Source organism: Podospora pseudoanserina, chromosome 6 (genome assembly GCF_035222485.1).
Source record: "Podospora pseudoanserina strain CBS 124.78 chromosome 6, whole genome shotgun sequence".
NCBI lineage: Eukaryota > Fungi > Ascomycota > Sordariomycetes > Sordariales > Podosporaceae > Podospora > Podospora pseudoanserina.
In genome coordinates this window covers 2,929,163-2,945,041 of record NC_085925.1, presented here as the reverse complement: position 1 = coordinate 2,945,041, position 15,879 = coordinate 2,929,163, and the positions used below count along the sequence as shown (strand labels likewise).

Below are 15,879 nucleotides of genomic sequence, written 5' to 3'. Positions count from 1 at the left end.
CTACCCGGTAGTTCCACAACGGCCGCGGGTTGCCGAGGCCACCACAGGGCTCAGCCCGTGACGCGATTTGCATTGATCTGAAGCCCCAAGTATCTTTTGGCCGCCGATTTTATTTCTGATTTCCATTTTCGACCAGCGTGTAACTGAAAATAACATGAACAGCAAAGAGGGTGGGGAGCGTCTTGCTATTGCGACACCCCCTGAGCGAGTCCGGAATGGCAAAATATTTCCCTCGACATAACATTACACATAGTGCTTGGCAACCACGATCTGGCCTATCGACGCGATTACTAGACCGCAGCCCTTGATGCCCTCGACATCACACGCCTGGCGCCGTACCTATCGGTACATAGTGCCATCACCCGCCAGAAATGGGACGGTCGACACGTGTTATTGTTGCCGTTTCGCAAGGAGCAGAGCAACTGACAAAGGCTGTCGCTGCCCTCAGCCCTAAGGATGCGAAAGAAACAGTTGCCTTTGCCCATCTGGCAGTCAACAAAGCCATCACTCAGCGGTATGTGGTCAATGCCGACCAGCAAGACGCCCGTGCGACGAATTCGATCACCTACCGCGGCCTTACTGACCCTGATCAGTTTGCCTCTCTGGCTCGAACATTTACGGGCCACTTTCACAGCCACCAGACCATTACCCAGCAGAAATCCAGTAGCGGTGACAAGACAGATCTTCAGGGGAGCATTACATATCTCGGCTTGCCCTTGCAGCTGAACTGGGCCGACCTTTACGATCAAGAGCGAGGCGTTGTTCTGCTTGATCCGGAGACGCTCGAGCACAAACTTCTCACCAACCCGCATGCCGTAGGCTATACAGCAGTTGCCCTTGAGGAGATTCTCAACGAACAGGTGGATGACGTTCCGTAAAGAACAGGCATGTCATGATCCTCGGCAAGCTCACCCCTTTCAAGTACGCCACCGCTCGATACAAGCTTCTCTCGCTAGGGGTGCTGTCCCAGCGAGCGATGTTACTGCACAACCTTTAGAACAGCCCACTCAGGATGAGGCTCATGAAGCTTCAACCACCGGGAGAGTTTCAGAGTCTATCCCTCAAACTGAGCCTGAGTCCAGGAATATTGCTCTTGAACTCATAGCCGAAGTTCACGAGTATGTCAAGTCTGTGGATTTAGGGGAACCGCTTCTCATGCGGCAACACGATTTGGTCCAGGTTGGCCAACAAATGATTCAAACGTCTTATGAGATGGCTGACCAGTATGGCGAGGCCAGGCTTGATTATAAAGAGTTCCTAGAAAAGTCGTGTCAAGCCATTTCCTCAAATATTACGCCCACCAACCCAGCAGTACGATCTGCCAACGTCTTTGTTGCGGAACCTCGCAGCCTCACGATTACAAACTTTCTTGGCGTAAAGGACACAATTCATATCGACTTCCAACAAGATCTCACACCGGGATTGACCTTTCTGATCGGCGATAATGGTTCAGGGAAGAGTACAATAATGGAGGCTATGGTTTAGTGTCAATTCGGTCGATGTATTCGTGACGGGCTCGGGGTCAACGATGTCGTCAATGATAACGTCGGTAAGGACTGCTGTGTCAAGCTGGGGTTTAACAACGGATATGCCATCACTCGGTATCGCAAACACAAAGTCCAGGGCAACCTTGTTGTCGTCTCCTCACATGGAAACCCCCTTCCGCAGTTTGAGCACCCAGATATGCGCACGACACAATCAGCAATTAACGAACTGCTCGGAACTGACTACGAAACATACATCAGAACTGTTGTGCCGAGCGAAGAGAGCGCAGCGAGCTTCTTGTCCTCCACGCCAACGCAGCGGCGGAACGTGATAGAGACGGCACTTGGGCTGTCTACTTTGGATCAGTGTGAGGAGGTGCTGAAACTGCTGCTGCGAGATATCGGTACCGACATCAAGGAGGCCGAGAAGGGGCTCGAAGGTGTGGCTCGGACGGTGGAGTACACCGAAAGACGGCTTCAAGACCTCACTCACACACATACACGACTTGAAGCGGAAGCAAGAAAGGAAGTTTCAGCTTTGGAGAGGACCGTACAAGACCATGCAGCCAAGGAACGACTTTTGAAGGAACACCAAACCCGATACAGATATGAAACCTCACAAAGTATTGCAGATTCCAGCCGCCAAATCTTGGGGTCAGAGAAAAAGGATCTGGCCCTGGAACTCAATGTGGGCTTTCATGCTCATATGTCGGGATTGCAGACCCAAATTCGCATGGAGGAGGAGGCTTTGCAGCAGCTAAACGAGTCTTATGCCAGGATGAAGGACGAGGTCCAGGTGCAACATGAAAGAGTCTTGAAATACAAGCAAAGCCAGGAAGCAAAAGATGCTCAAGAATGCGTATATCCCCGTCGAATGGAATGGCTCGCCTTGTGGTTGGAAATGCTTGATGAGAAACTGAAAGCCCTCGCTGCGGCCCAGCCCAGTGGTCTACCCAAGTCTTTTCATGGAATGAGGACTTCTGTTGTCTCTTGGCTATCCGCAGCTATCGTTACAGTCATGAACCTACTCCGAAGGCCAACTAATCACAATATCGCTCCAAGAGGTTCACTCAATCAAGACGCGCAGAGTGCACCAATCCACGACGCTGAGAAAACAACTACACAGAACCATGATCAAGAGCCAGCTCTCAAAAGTCTTCTTCAAGCTATCAATGAGAAAAGCTTGCGGTTACGCAGTTTGAAGCATGAGAAAAATATCGCTGCCAACCATGCCAGGAAGATGGGCGAACTGCTGACGGGTGTCGTTCAAGCCCAGGAGGCGTGCTATGCCTTGAGACAACAGCTGACGATACACCAGCGTGATGCTTCTACCTACAAGCGTCTGGCCGAAGCAGAGGCCTCATCCTTAGATTCCTTACGCTCGGAGCATGAGGCCCTGACAAACAAGCTCCAGGAGCTTGCCACCAAGCGCGAGCTATTTGCATTTTGGTCTGCCGCCTTGACCAAGCGTACAGCCAGGCTCTCATCGTCCCCCTCCTCATCAAAACCCACAGCGAAAATCAGGGCCAATTTTCGGGGGGCATATCCTCATGGCGCTGCTCTCGGAGCTCAACACCCTACTCGTGCAGGTCCTTACCGTGCTGTACGATGACACACGCCACGCGCACCTGGCAACAGGTATGCTCGGCTCGCTATTTAACTCTGCTGAGTCGGGCGACAGCGCATCCTCCCCGGGGTCCATTCTTGACCAAAAACTCGCCCTCCCATCCTCACTCGCCTACGCCAAGCGCTCCAGTGGCGAGCGTAAACGCGTCGATCTGGCACTCTTCTGTGCATTGTTGCAGTTGGCCAGGGCTAGAAGTGCGCATCGGGCACACTATCTGCTTGTTGATGAAGTCTTTGACAACCTAGACAAGGCAGGCCAGGCAGCGGTCGTCAGGTGGTGCGGCGTCATGTCGCAGACTCGGATGGTGGGTTGGATCATCGTGATCACGCACAGCCAGTTTTTGATCGAGCTGGATCTTGGGGAGGACACTGCAAAGGTTCTAGTTGTGACGGCAAAGATGGGGCGGGGAGGGGGGACGGAGTTGTCGATCAACAATGGACGTAGCATTGGCGGAGGTTCTTCCGTGACCGGGTAACTGGTAGTACGCGCGCTTGTTGGGTAAATACCTTGTTTTTCCAAGCGCGCCAATCGCCAAGAATGAAGGGGATGGAGCTAGACGGATTCTTTTTTGCATCAATGGGAATTCGTGAGATTAATAAAGGTTACGGTCGCCTCGAACTTGACACCACATCTGACATGCGAATAGTACCTCTCGAGTTTTTCACAGCACTTCATCGGTAGCGTTTACAGCCCTCCCAACCTCAAACCTCACTACCCACCTCCCAAACCCTCACCCCTATCCACCCAAAATGAGACCCCCCCACGTCCTCCTCCCCTCCTCCCCCTCAGCGCCGCCCAACTCCAACCGGTCCCCACCTTCGGCCCCCCTATCCCCAGCCGCGCCAAAATGTTTGTTTACGCCCCCCCAAACCTCCCCCCTAACCCAGCTATTCTCCTCGGCGTGCACTACTGCACCGGCACCGCCCAAGGCTACTACAACGGCAGCCCCTACAAACGCCTCGCCGACGAGAAAAAGTTCGTGGTTGTCTACCCTGAATCACCAAACGAGGGCGGCTGCTGGGATGTGAGCTCTAGGGCTACGCTGAAAAGGGATGGCGGGAGTGATAGTCATGCGATTGCCAATATGGCGAGGTGGGCGGTGGAGAGGTATAACGGGGATAAGGGACGGGTGTTTGTTATTGGGGAGTCATCGGGGGGGATGATGGCTGTAGGTTACCCCTATACCTGAGCTGAGCTGTGAATGTGGTGCTAATCATGACCAGAGTATCCTCGCTGCTGCGTATCCTGATTTGTTCAGCGCGGTTATTAACTATTCCGGTGTAGCAGCCGGCTGCTTCTTCACTGACTCCGTTGCCGGCTGGAACGGGAACTGCTCAGGGGGGAGGATGAACTTGACACCTGAAGAGTGGGCGAGGTGGGTGTTGGATGCTTATCCGGGTTATAACGGGACGAGGCCAAGGATGCAGGTTTACCATGGGAGTGCGGATGATGTTATTGCGCCGGCGAATTACAACTACTCCATTGCGCAGTGGACGACCGTGTTTGGGTACCCTGGGACGCCCCTGGAGGAGAAGAGGGATGTGCCTGAGAGAAGGTATACCACGCAGGTGTTTGGGGAGAAGTTGACGGGGATTTGGGCGGAGGGGGTTGGGCATGGGGTGCCGGTGCATGGGGAGGAGGATATGAAGTTCTTTGGGCTGTGAGTGACTGCCAGATGGTGTGGTGTCTCGGGAAACATGGCGTTATTTCCATGGGGGCGGGCTGGAAGTGAAATCGGTGCTATAAAAGTGATAGAGAAGAAGCCCCGGTATGCAACTGTCTGACCCTTTGCACCATGTAAAAACACCATTCTCGAGCTGATCCTCCGTCAGAAGTACGTCCTTTTCTGCGTCTTCGCTCTCGCCCTATACTCCAAAAGAAGACTCCTCCCTCTCTCCGCTTCCTCGAAAATGTGCCCCAAGTCGTACTTCTCTGGGTTTTGACACATCGGGCAATTACGAGCAAGCCCGTCATCCTCATCTTCGTGGGGTTGAAACTCCCGAGCATCGTGATAGCTATCGCCATCTTCATCTTCGTACCAAATATCCCCGTCCTCATCCATTTCCGCTCGGTAGCCGGCCATACACAAGGCGTTCGTGAGCAGGCAAACGAACGGAAATCGAGACATGCGTAGTTGACCTTCCGGTGTGGATATCGTATCGTAAAAGAGTGTGATCCCTGGTCGGACATTCTGGTTGTCTCCCCCGTCAACATCACAGTTACAGAGACTTGATCCGCTGTCCCTGTCATTGTAACTCCGGTGCTGTTTTCGACAATCACAGTCACCATCTTCGCTGCCTGAATCCGTATCGTCATCAGAAGATTCCAGGGAATCATCTGAATCGCTGTCCCTATCAGAACCAACATCATTTGGCGTGTCTCTTTCAGCTAGGTAAATGTGTCCCCTGCTACACCACAAACTAGTTCTTGCAGGTCTTCTCGTGTGCTCTGCGTCTTCGTATTGTATAATGGCTTCCTTCGGAAAGCCGCACAGGGCACTGCCGTTCTCGTCTGATCCCGAAGGGTAGAACAAGAGGCCTCGAATCCTGTAGCTGCAGGCTCTTGCTACCTCAGGGGTCTGGATATGCCCACAGTAATCATACCATGCTTTGAAGAATCCAATGCCATGATCGAAATGCTGAATCCAAACAGTCCTAAATAGCTGGTGCGGGTCTGAGTCATGGAGAAGAAGGTGGGTGAGCATCGCTTCTTCTCTAAGAAAGTCAAAGCAAACGTCATGGTTCCGACCTACTACCCTTGTCATCATCCTTTCCCAAAACCCAGTCCATACATCGTTTGACAAAGAGTCAGATATGTTGGTATTTGCGCCACACTGAAGAAGCCAGTGGCCCATTTCGTAAGATTTGAAATCCATACAGCGTTGTAAAGGTGTGCCACCCCAAACGCCATGCCCAGAGTTGATATCTGCACTAGCTTCGCGCAGTATTGAGCCGGCTAGAACACTGTTGCCCATACTAGCCTCATGAAGCGGCGTCATGTAGTTATCTCCAGTATTCGGATCTATTCCAATGGCCCCCATGCCAAAAAGAAGCATTGGAATATCGTTGTAGTAAGCAGCGGCATGTAGTAACGACATCGATGATTGGCGTGTAGGGTTCCAATCTGAGAAGCCCACGGAGTGCAGTAGCTTGAGTTGCCATTTGTACCTTTGATGCGCTACAGCGTCTATCAAATCGGCGGGTCTGGATTGGAAAGACTCTAAATCTGCACCATGAAAAAGCAATGACGAGACCGAACGCGAGAACCCGAGCCCAAAGGCAAACAGAACTGCCGGTCTTTAAACTGTCAGCGAGGCCTGCTAGAATACACCCAACGACGGAATCGGTTATGGAATGGTCGACTTTACTTACAAGCCCGTACTGCCATTGAAGACATTAGGATCGCAGCCTCTGTCAAGAAGATACCGAAGCAATGCACCACCTCGGAACTTGGTAAAAGGTGAATGAAGTGACTTGTCTTGATCACTTTCAGTGGTCCTAAAAAGATGCTACAGTTCAACATCAGCAGAGTGACTCAGAATCACCTTTGTGGAAGTACTGCCCCCCCGGACCGTGTCCTGTAAACAGACCTCGAGTAAACCTCTCCGGGTTTCATGATCGACATCATTAACGCTGGCTTCTCCGCTTTCCAGCAAGTGCTTGACTGTAACCATGTCCCATTCATAGCAGGCCTGGAATATAGGAGCACTGGTTGGTCGGATGTTGATGATTGTGATAGCACAATTCATGCCGGGCAAACTCATCCAAGTCCTGGCAAACTGCCTTGCCTTTATCTCGAACTGAAATATCCGTTGACCAAGTATCTTGAGTCTGGCCCTGAATTTTGCGTGCGCCCTCCGCTCATTTTTCTTTGATAGAAGTGCGACGGCCATCCCACCAACGCAAGGTTTTGTGACGGCAATCCCAAACAACTGATCATCCGGTCCAATGGACCAATGGTGTCGGGCAAAATGCTTCTTCCAGTCGTTCTCGGTCATCAACTGTTCAACCTTCGAAAAAACCCTCTCTGTTGCTGGCTGTGGAGCATGTTGTCGAGGGAGAGATGAAATGTCCCGCGTTTTCCGTATTGCGCTATCAGCTCGTTGCTGGGGAATATCTGATGTTGGGCGGGGCATGGCCTGCGCTGACGCTGGTTCTTGGTTTGCAATATTCTCTCGCAGTTTTGATAAGTCACCGCTTAATTGCTCGTGGGAGCTGACCAGGCCCTAAAGCTTGTATGTAAGCCTTTGTGAATAGTGATCAACTGACTTTTAATAAAAAGTAGCGTTACCTGAACCTTGATATCTACGTAAGACAATGGTCAGGAAGTCAAGAGGGATCGACTTACGTATTAAGAATTAGTATGACTGTATCCAAGACCATCTCTGCCTTCCTTAGCTCCTCGATAACCACCGTTGACCTTTTCTTATCGATTAGCGACCACAGCAGCCTCCGACTGAAGTTGCAGCCAGGTTTTGGTGTCGAGGATTGCCCAGCAGTGTTGTGAAGTGTCGTGAGGTTCTTCAATGCCCTCTCACTTGCCAGGAGGGAGCTAAGGAGCATGTCCTTGTGGGTAGCTGGAAGAATATCTTCCACGCCCGTCATTAACAAGTCCTGGCCGAGAGCCTGAAACTGTTGAATGATCATCTGTAATGAGGCAAGCTTCGCGCTCAAGTTTCTGAGCTCGGTTGGGGCGTTGATGAATGACTGTACGAGCTGGGTCGAAGTTTTTCCGGCCTTGATGCATAGCTCCAAGAGCTGGCCGACGGCCGCCACCGCCCCAATGATCTCGAGAGGCTCCATTTTGCTGTAATCGTCCAGGATGAAGAGAGAAATCCTGAGGGTTTCAGCGAAACTTGATAGTTGTCGGTGTTAATGTTTCTGTCAAGGCGAAGGAACAGTGCATAGACGTCGGGCAATGCATGCAAGTCAAGCGGGGTTGAGGCAGGGCAGTAACTGCAAGTCACCAATCATGGTGAGAACTGAGGTAGATAGATGCATGTCCAGACGCCACGGCGGAAGTTGCCGCGGGCTGTGTACCACAGGCATTTTTCTGGTGAATTGGCGATGTTCGTGGGGGGCGTGAGGACCGCATTTCGTGGGAAGCAGGCTCAGAGAAGGTGGTGGCTCTGGATTGGTCTCGGAAAAACTCTTCGAGGGCATTTCTGCAAGGAAAGCGCGACGCTAACCCTAACCCACACGACAGCGTGCCCATGGAGCAAGTCCCTAGGTGCAGGAAAACGTCTACGCAGAACCTTCCGAATCTGGCTGCAAGCGCCGGACGTACTTGAGGTGAACATCATGGTCACAGTCTACAGATTTCTCCTGCAACGATCATACGGCTTTGTGGCGACGCGGTTTAGCGCCCCAATCGGCTATAACCTGAAGGCAAGTAGAAACGAAGCGGAGGGCCCAGCGACAGTGACGTAAGGTGCAGGTACCGGAGTATCTCAAACCCATCTATCAGACAATGCTGCTCAAGAAGTTCCCAAACATACCTAGGCTTTATAAGAGCTGTGCCCATCAAAGTGCTTTCATCTCATGTCTTCACAGCATCAGCATCGATATTCAGCATTGCGGTCGTCACGATGAAGTCCTGGAAGGTTGCACTACTACCCGCACTCGCCAATACCCGGCTGACCGTGGCATTGGATAATGGAGTTGGGTTGAAACCTCATATGGGTTGGAGCAGCTGGGTACCGACAAGTCCCTTCCTGTATGCTTACCGGGTGCTGACTTTGTTGGTAGAATGTCGCTCAATGCAACGCAGCCTCAGCCAGGTATGCCCTCGCAACGGCAGACAAGTTCATTTCTCTTGGACTCAAGGACCTTGGGTATGAATGTGAGTTCTTCTGAGCTCAGTGTTTGCTAAAAAACGCGCTCATTCATCCTAGACATCAACATCGACGACTGCTGGTCCACCAAGAGCCGTGACAGCTCTGGAAGGCTCGTACCCGACCCAGCCAAATGGCCCAACGGCATCAAAGCCGTCACCGACAGGATCCACAGCATGGGACTCAAGTTCGGCCTGTACGGCTGCGCTGGCGACAAGACGTGCGCTGGATACCCAGGAAACGAGGGCCACGAAAGGGGTGATGTGGACCAGTTGGTGAGTTGGGGAGTCGACTTCTGGAAGTACGACAACTGCTACACACCCTGCCGTCAAAATCCTCGCCCTCAAACTTGTACCAGCCCGGCCGGCAGCACCAAGACTTGGTACGCGCCCATGAGAGACGCCATTCTTGGAGTTCAGAACACCAAAAAGCTGCATTTCAACCTCTGCAACTGGGGCCGTGACGAAGTCTGGACTTGGGGTGCTAGCTACGGTCACTCATGGAGGTACGTCGTAATTGCCCACCATCAACACCCCTTACCAAGGCTAACAGATAGCAGAATGAGCGTAGACAACTGGGGCGACTGGGCCAGTGTCGAGCGTATCGGCAGTGCAGCCGCCGGGATCTACCAGCACAGTGCTCCAGGCGGCTTCAACGACCTCGACATGCTCTACCTTGGATCCTCCAAGCTCAACACGAACCAGGAGAAATTGCACTTTGGTCTCTGGGCCATCACCAAGTCTCCTCTCGTACTGGGCTTGGATCTCGAAAAGATTTCCAACTCCACCCTGGACATCATCCGGAACAAGGGCTTGATTGACATCAACCAGGACTCTCTCGGCAAGGCGGCAACAACCTTTCGTCCTCCCGGTGCGCCAGCACCAGTAAATGGCAAGATCTACCCGTATTGGGCTGGGCCGCTGTCGGATGGTGTGGTTGTTGGGCTTTGTGCTGGCACTTCGGCGGGAACCTACAGCGTCAACTTTAAGGATGTCCCTGGCTTGGGTGGCTCTGGATCGTATGAGTGGAGGGAGATGTATACTGGCCAGACTGGGAAAGGGACGAGTGCTTCGTTCAATATCGGCCTGCACGATATGCGCGTCATCAAGGTCATGAAGGTTTAGATGGAGATATGAAATGGCCCCAAAGATAGGCAGTTGGATGGCTGCAACCAAGGTTGATCGGGTCTTGGATAGGTAGGTAGTTTAGGGTATTTAAATACATATGCTTGGCAGGTCCTTAATCATGGTTCTGCTGGAGTGAGCCTGAGTCTTCATTCTTTCATCTGCCGCGGTAATCGCACTTTCACGACCCCTACTCAACACCCTTTGTTTGCTATCATTAACCTGAATATGAACAAAGCTTTCTGAACAGATCAACTAATATTCAACTTTAATTAGTGTGTCTAAATGAGGTTCTTGCCTGCAAGTCAGGTAGGTAACCAGGTCTATAACATGCCCTCAGTAACCACTCGTCACCACGATGACATTACCTTACTCTTCAACCCAACAACGGCCTCCTCTCCTCCTCCTCACCAACAACCCCATCCTCATACCCCTCCCCATCTGTCTCCAAGAAGATCACCCGCCACAGACTCCCCCCCGTCAAGGCCACATCCAGATGCCTCAGCGCCAGCGCAAGCAACACCCCCTGCCCAATCGCAAAAACAGCATAATCATACACGACAAACCCAACAACCTGAAACCAAAAGACAAACACCCTCCAGTTCAACAAATTCCCATCCGGGATCTTGTCCCACTGAAACACCAGCCGCCCCGACCAAGTCACCGAAAGCACAGCAAACAAGACAGCCTGCACCGCCAGCCCGAGCAAGCTCAGCGCACTGTCTTCATGTCTGTGGCGGATGATCTCGCGGGCTTGGGCGCACATGGCGAAGAAGCAAAGGAAGAAGACACCGGGGTTGATGAACATCATGTGTATCGCTGAGAAGAAACCCAGAACCCATTTGTGGTAGGGGTCGGTGGTGTCGGCGAAGAGGGCGTCGAGGAAGAGGGGGATGAGGGAGATGGTGAGGAAGGAGATGTATATTAACATGATGTTCGATGTGTCTCTGGCGATTGGGGAGTAAATGATGGCTAGAAGTAGTCTGCTTGAAAGTGTTAACTTTGTTCTCTCGGTCGTTTCCACCGAAGAAGGACTAACATTATGTTCCAGGCAATCCACACAGCCGTGAAGTGAACGAGGTTGAGGAGATCACCTAGGTTGGGCGGATCGTGTACGAACGAGTCAGATCCCTCGCAGCGGTTGTTGACTAGGTGGAAGAAGGAGATTGTGAAGAGCTCGGTGGCGATGATGAGGTTGAAGAGGACGTAGTAGAGGGAGATGCCTGTACTATCGTGGCGATGATAAATGCGGGCGATTTGTGGCTCGAAAGATAGAAGCGTTAGGATGAGAAAGACGCTGTTTCTTGCCCAAAGGCTTCAAGGTCAGTATATGTGCGGACTGTAGTATGTCATGGGAGTGAGGGGTGTCGATAGATGCTGGTAAGGTTGACTTACCCTCGAAGCCAGTCTGGGACTTCCATGGCTGGTGGAGAAGGCAGAGACCACCAAAATAACGAGGATTCTGTGGCTTCGCTCGTTTTTCTTCTTTGATGTCTAGGTACTTATTTGGAGCTAAATAAGAGCCGTATCAAATTAAGGGGTCGGTATTGAGAGGATGAGGGCTTTTTATGATGTTTTGTTAAGGGGTTTTGAAAAAAGAAAAAGAACGGAAAGGCTTTTCTGTTAAGCTCGCGGTGGTGCTGTGTGAATTTTGGCGCATACGCAGGTCTGTTGGAAAGGAGCTCGGACGGTGTCTCCTCTGAGCAGATGTGAGGGTGAAAAGGGAGTGGTGCGATCAACACTAAAACCGGGCACTCACAAGCAAACCGAGGATGGTCCAGCTTACTTATGCTACCAATTCTGTGGGTGGCAACGGCTATCCACCATCTGAATTCGTTGTTTGTAAGGTTCTGAGACCCAACTGTTTTGTCGGGCTTGGGGTAGAGAGCTGAAGGTGGCGCGGGGTGAATCCAGGCCTGTAGCAACATGACATCGCATCCAGCTTCGGACTAAGTAAGATAACAAGAGCTCAGATTCATGATCCTCCCAATAAAACATTTGCCGATATGTCTTTAGTCCAGAGTTTACTCACCATACACGGAAGAAGGACAGAGAAAATACCGGTGGCTTACCTACCCAGGTACTATTCGCATGGCTCAATGTATCGGGCTTGTCTTCATTGTATGGCTCACGATTGAGAGACTTCATTCACATCAATGATAGCCTCAAATGTCCTGCCTCGGACCCCAACAGATGTGGCGTCTCGGATACATGTGGCCAAGCTCAGCTGGGCCTTGCATCCCATATCTCGCTCCTCTTCGGCTTAGATGAAGGCTGAGGTATGAAGACCGTAGTTTGATATTCGAGTTGGAGATGGGATTTGCAACTGCCGTCAATGCGAATAATGTTTGTGACTGGATGGAGATAGAGCTTTGCACAATTGTCACAATGGTCTGACAGACTTGAGTTGTATAAAGATATCGGCAAGATGGAACTTCTTGGACATCATGCCCTGCTTCGTTCTCACTCTCGAATCCAACACATATCATTTTTCCGCACCAGTTACTAGGCACCATGAAGGTTGCCTTCAAGTTGGCTTTAGCTGCCCTGGTGGCAGCAGGCTGTCTTGCGCAAGAAAACAATGCTGGAAAACCCACGGGACCTGGTGAAGGAATGCCAGACGATCTGAAGGGTCTCAAAGGCCCTACCCACGGAATCACCCCGGACATGAAGGTAGGTGATCATACAGATTTCAGATTTCAGCTACTTTCATCAGGTTATCACCATCAACTATGTGACAAATATCTAATTGGACCCTCCACCTACAGGCTGCTATTGTACACTTTGAGGGCGACACCTGTGATGACAGGAAGAAACAAGACATCATGAATGAAATGCAACATGCCGTGGACATGGCCCTCCGCGCCCAAGAGTTTCTTACCGAGGGAAACTATTACGATCACTTCTTCGCCAAAGGACTCAGGGAAAAAGAGGGCTTCGAAAACGATATCCGTGAAACCTACCGCCGCATAGCAGACTGTAAGTCAACCCTGGTTCCTAGCCCCTTACTCTCCATGTGCTCAATGATCTGACATCATACAACTGCAGTGCTTTCAGGAACCTCTTCAAGCTACACCTTCAAAGTCAACTGCGATAACAACAGCCCGGCCTGCGCACCGAAGAAGAATTGGTGGGCAGCCATGAACGACAAGGACAAGAGGATGACATTCTGCGACAAGTTCTTCGACACCAATGACATTGGTGAGACACAGCCCGCGCTGGACAACAACTGCGACTCCCTGAAGGATCTTCGGCAAGCCCAACGAACAAGATCTTCTATCATTATCCACGAGGCCTCCCATACAAGATACGCGATGCGTGATAACGATCAGTAAGTTAGCTATATGCGCGTTAGTGTTTGCACCGTTATGAATACTAACTGTCTCCTAAACAGGGCTGTGGATGTTGCCTACGGTTACACTGGGTGTACCAGCCTTCCTCTTGGGTTATTCGACCGCGCATGCGCACCGTATGGTGGGCTGAAAAAGAAACAGGATGGCAGCTTTACCACCCCAATCTGCGGGAACAATGCCGGCGGCGAAGGGTTCTGCAATGGCGATATGAGCGCTCGGAATGCAGACACCTACTCCCATGTTGCGGCCGGGGTGTTCTTCTCAAAGGAGTGCAACCGAGAAATCCCACATCCTACCAATAATGCAGGGAGCAGCGGTGGCCAACCAGGTAACACGGCGGGTGTTCCTGGTAAAGGCGGTACAATCGGTGTTCCTCCAAAGCCTGCGACTAGAAGACATCCCCACCAAAGACCACGTCTGAACGCCGACACATATCAGCATGACACACCTGCAGACTCTGGGCTGAATCAACCTCATCATCCACTCCGGTCCAGGGATGAATCATGCCCCTTTGTCACCGACGCCATCGTCTGGGACGGCAGTCCAGAGGAAATCGACGCTACCGGCGTCATTGGCTTCGCTCACTTTGGCGACTCCTACGCCTCAGGCATGGGCACCGGAACAACCTCGACCGACAAGTGCCGAATCGGATCCAACAACTACGGTGATCTCCTCAACAAATTTTTTGACAACAAGGAAATAGTGTACGACCGCCGCTCCTGCTCCGGAGACACAACCGAAGGCCTGTACAAGAAGATCGAAGAGTGGGATCAAAAGAAAGCCGACGAAACAAACGTCATCACGCTCACCATCGGTGGCAACGATTTGGGTTTCTCTGACCTCGTCTGGTACTGTGTCCTCACGCCCAACACACTTCGCTGGTCGAGTACAAACCGCAAAAACTGTGAGGAAGCGGAAAAGAAGGCCCGCGCACACATGGATGACAGTTCACCCAACGGCCTGCGCGCCCGGCTGAAGGATGCCTACCTGCGCGCTCTCGGGCGGACCAAGCGCAAGGACACACAGCTCTACGTGGCAGGCTACCCGACCTTTTTCAACGAGGAGACAGACGACTGCGACGGCGCGAGCTTCCACTACTTGTGGGGTGGAAACAGACCTCCCTCTGACTGGCCCGCCAATCGAATCGTCTACCTGACCAAGAGTTTGAGAAAGGAGCTCGACGATCTCGTCAGGCAGCTCAACGAGGTCATCCAGTTCGCCGTGAACGACGCCAACACCGAAGGTGGCCAAGTCCATTATGTTGACGTCGACCAACGCTGGATAGAGGGGGGACATCGCTGGTGCGAGCCGGGCGTCAAGGATCCTGATTCTAACCGCGCCGATACTTGGTTCTTTTTGAGTGGCTGGAAGGATATCGAGCCCAACAACGCCGCCGGGGTTGATGGTGGAGAGGTGGAAAAGGATGAAACGCAGATGCTCATTGAAAGTGGCGAGATCAAGCTGCCTAGTGAGGAGACGTGCAACTCTACCGCCAGTGAGGGTCGCGATCCGTACGAATCATACCTGTGCTACGTGGCAGAGTTGGTAAGGCAGGAGCCGGAGGGAGAGGAGGCCAAAAGAGTGAACGGCGCAAACGATTTCATTTCTGGCAAGGATGGAGCCAACATCCAGGATGTGTCTTGGTACGCGCCTACCAGGCAAATCAAGACTTTCCACCCCAGGACCGTGGGCATGTTTGCGTACCGCGATGCTATTCTGGAGAAATTGGAAATCAATGGACAGCTGTAGTTGCCCTGGCGGCGCACGCTACTTGTTAGGGTCTGACTGACCCCTTTGAACGGACTGGCTGGCCGGTCGTCAAGTTGAGACCCCTTTGGCTTTTTGATTTACTATAGAACAAATGACAATTATTAATAGTAGTAATTCCACTGACGCTTTCTCTTCTTCATCTTTCTTAACAAATCTCAAGAGAGGGGTAGGTAGCTACCCCGCCACAACCAGGTATTTCTCCTCCTCATCCAAGAAGGTTTCCACACCGGAATGAACAGATACCGATATTTCCCCAACCACGGCACGTCCTCATCATCCCTCTGCGACACCCTATTCATGAGGAAGGGATAAGGCCATTTCCCATGCTTATTTCTACACGGCTTGTCCACATACAACGGACATTCCCAAATGCAATATCTATCCCCTATCTTTGTGCCGCATCCATCCCTGTCGAAATTTCGAGATCCGTATCGCCAGGGAATACTCCGCCACAACTCCCCATCAGGATCCAGGCACTGATCATCTGTAACGTCCATAGAATTCTTGACGGTGGCTACCACTCCTTCGACTCTCTGGATCAGGTGAAGAACTACGTCGGCGTAGTCTTCTCGGTCATCGTGCGACCCAAAAGGGTTGAGGTTTTTGGCAGCGGGTATGATGTGGTCGAGATAGGTGACGAGTTGGACTCTGGATCCTTCTCCTTTTTTTTCTTTTTTTTCGGGTGGAG

The 15,879-nt window shown here is 51.8% G+C and overlaps 6 protein-coding genes across 6 annotated transcripts; 3 read left to right on the top strand and 3 right to left on the bottom strand.

Annotated features, from left to right (window-relative positions):
• Positions 1–371: 371 nt before the first annotated feature.
• On the top strand, positions 372–4,880 carry QC764_607410 (uncharacterized protein; the record flags this gene model as incomplete). The annotated part of the gene is given in 7 exon segments (XM_062949244.1): positions 372–874; positions 957–1,326; positions 1,381–1,479; positions 1,486–2,953; positions 2,964–3,574; positions 3,779–4,279; positions 4,335–4,880. Coding segments are annotated over 7 exon segments (3,993 nt in total). The 3' UTR covers positions 4,776–4,880.
• A 59-nt stretch (positions 4,881–4,939) lies between these two features.
• On the bottom strand, positions 4,940–6,633 carry QC764_607400 (uncharacterized protein; the record flags this gene model as incomplete). The annotated part of the gene is made up of 2 exons (XM_062949243.1): positions 4,940–6,336; positions 6,483–6,633. The coding sequence occupies 2 exons, from the start codon at positions 6,631–6,633 to the stop codon at positions 4,940–4,942; spliced, it is 1,548 nt and encodes a 515-aa protein (XP_062797907.1).
• A 703-nt stretch (positions 6,634–7,336) lies between these two features.
• Positions 7,337–7,913, bottom strand: QC764_607395 (uncharacterized protein; the record flags this gene model as incomplete). Its single annotated transcript, XM_062949242.1, has 2 exons — positions 7,337–7,355; positions 7,459–7,913. The coding sequence occupies 2 exons, from the start codon at positions 7,911–7,913 to the stop codon at positions 7,337–7,339; spliced, it is 474 nt and encodes a 157-aa protein (XP_062797906.1).
• A 475-nt stretch (positions 7,914–8,388) lies between these two features.
• QC764_607390 (uncharacterized protein) lies at positions 8,389–10,190 on the top strand. The gene is made up of 4 exons (XM_062949241.1): positions 8,389–8,806; positions 8,859–8,952; positions 9,005–9,449; positions 9,504–10,190. Exons 1-4 carry the CDS (start codon positions 8,699–8,701, stop codon positions 10,066–10,068), a joined length of 1,212 nt encoding a protein of 403 aa, XP_062797905.1. The 5' UTR covers positions 8,389–8,698; the 3' UTR covers positions 10,069–10,190.
• Positions 10,191–10,317: 127 nt separating this feature from the next.
• QC764_607385 (uncharacterized protein) lies at positions 10,318–11,924 on the bottom strand. The gene is made up of 4 exons (XM_062949240.1): positions 11,828–11,924; positions 11,464–11,580; positions 11,108–11,371; positions 10,318–11,051 (listed from the first exon to the last, which is right to left on the bottom strand). Exons 2-4 carry the CDS (start codon positions 11,487–11,489, stop codon positions 10,445–10,447), a joined length of 897 nt encoding a protein of 298 aa, XP_062797904.1. The 5' UTR covers positions 11,490–11,580; positions 11,828–11,924; the 3' UTR covers positions 10,318–10,444.
• A 969-nt stretch (positions 11,925–12,893) lies between these two features.
• On the top strand, positions 12,894–15,170 carry QC764_607380 (uncharacterized protein; the record flags this gene model as incomplete). The annotated part of the gene is made up of 3 exons (XM_062949239.1): positions 12,894–13,047; positions 13,117–13,399; positions 13,463–15,170. The coding sequence occupies 3 exons, from the start codon at positions 12,894–12,896 to the stop codon at positions 15,168–15,170; spliced, it is 2,145 nt and encodes a 714-aa protein (XP_062797903.1).
• Positions 15,171–15,879: the final 709 nt, after the last annotated feature.

Bases quoted from the DNA above. Each gene is read 5' to 3' on its own strand.
- QC764_607390 (XM_062949241.1), top strand. From the start codon at position 8,699: ATGAAGTCCTGGAAGGTTGCACTACTACCCGCACTCGCCAATACCCGG. The intron at 8,953-9,004 runs GTGAGTTCTTCT...CATTCATCCTAG, and splicing joins CAAGGACCTTGGGTATGAAT to ACATCAACATCGACGACTGC. The intron at 9,450-9,503 runs GTACGTCGTAAT...AACAGATAGCAG, and splicing joins AGCTACGGTCACTCATGGAG to AATGAGCGTAGACAACTGGG.
- QC764_607385 (XM_062949240.1), bottom strand. From the start codon at position 11,489: ATGGAAGTCCCAGACTGGCTTCGAGG. The intron at 11,372-11,463 runs GTAAGTCAACCT...CCTTTGGGCAAG, and splicing joins GTCCCAGACTGGCTTCGAGG to AAACAGCGTCTTTCTCATCC. The intron at 11,052-11,107 runs GTTAGTCCTTCT...ACTTTCAAGCAG, and splicing joins TGGATTGCCTGGAACATAAT to ACTACTTCTAGCCATCATTT.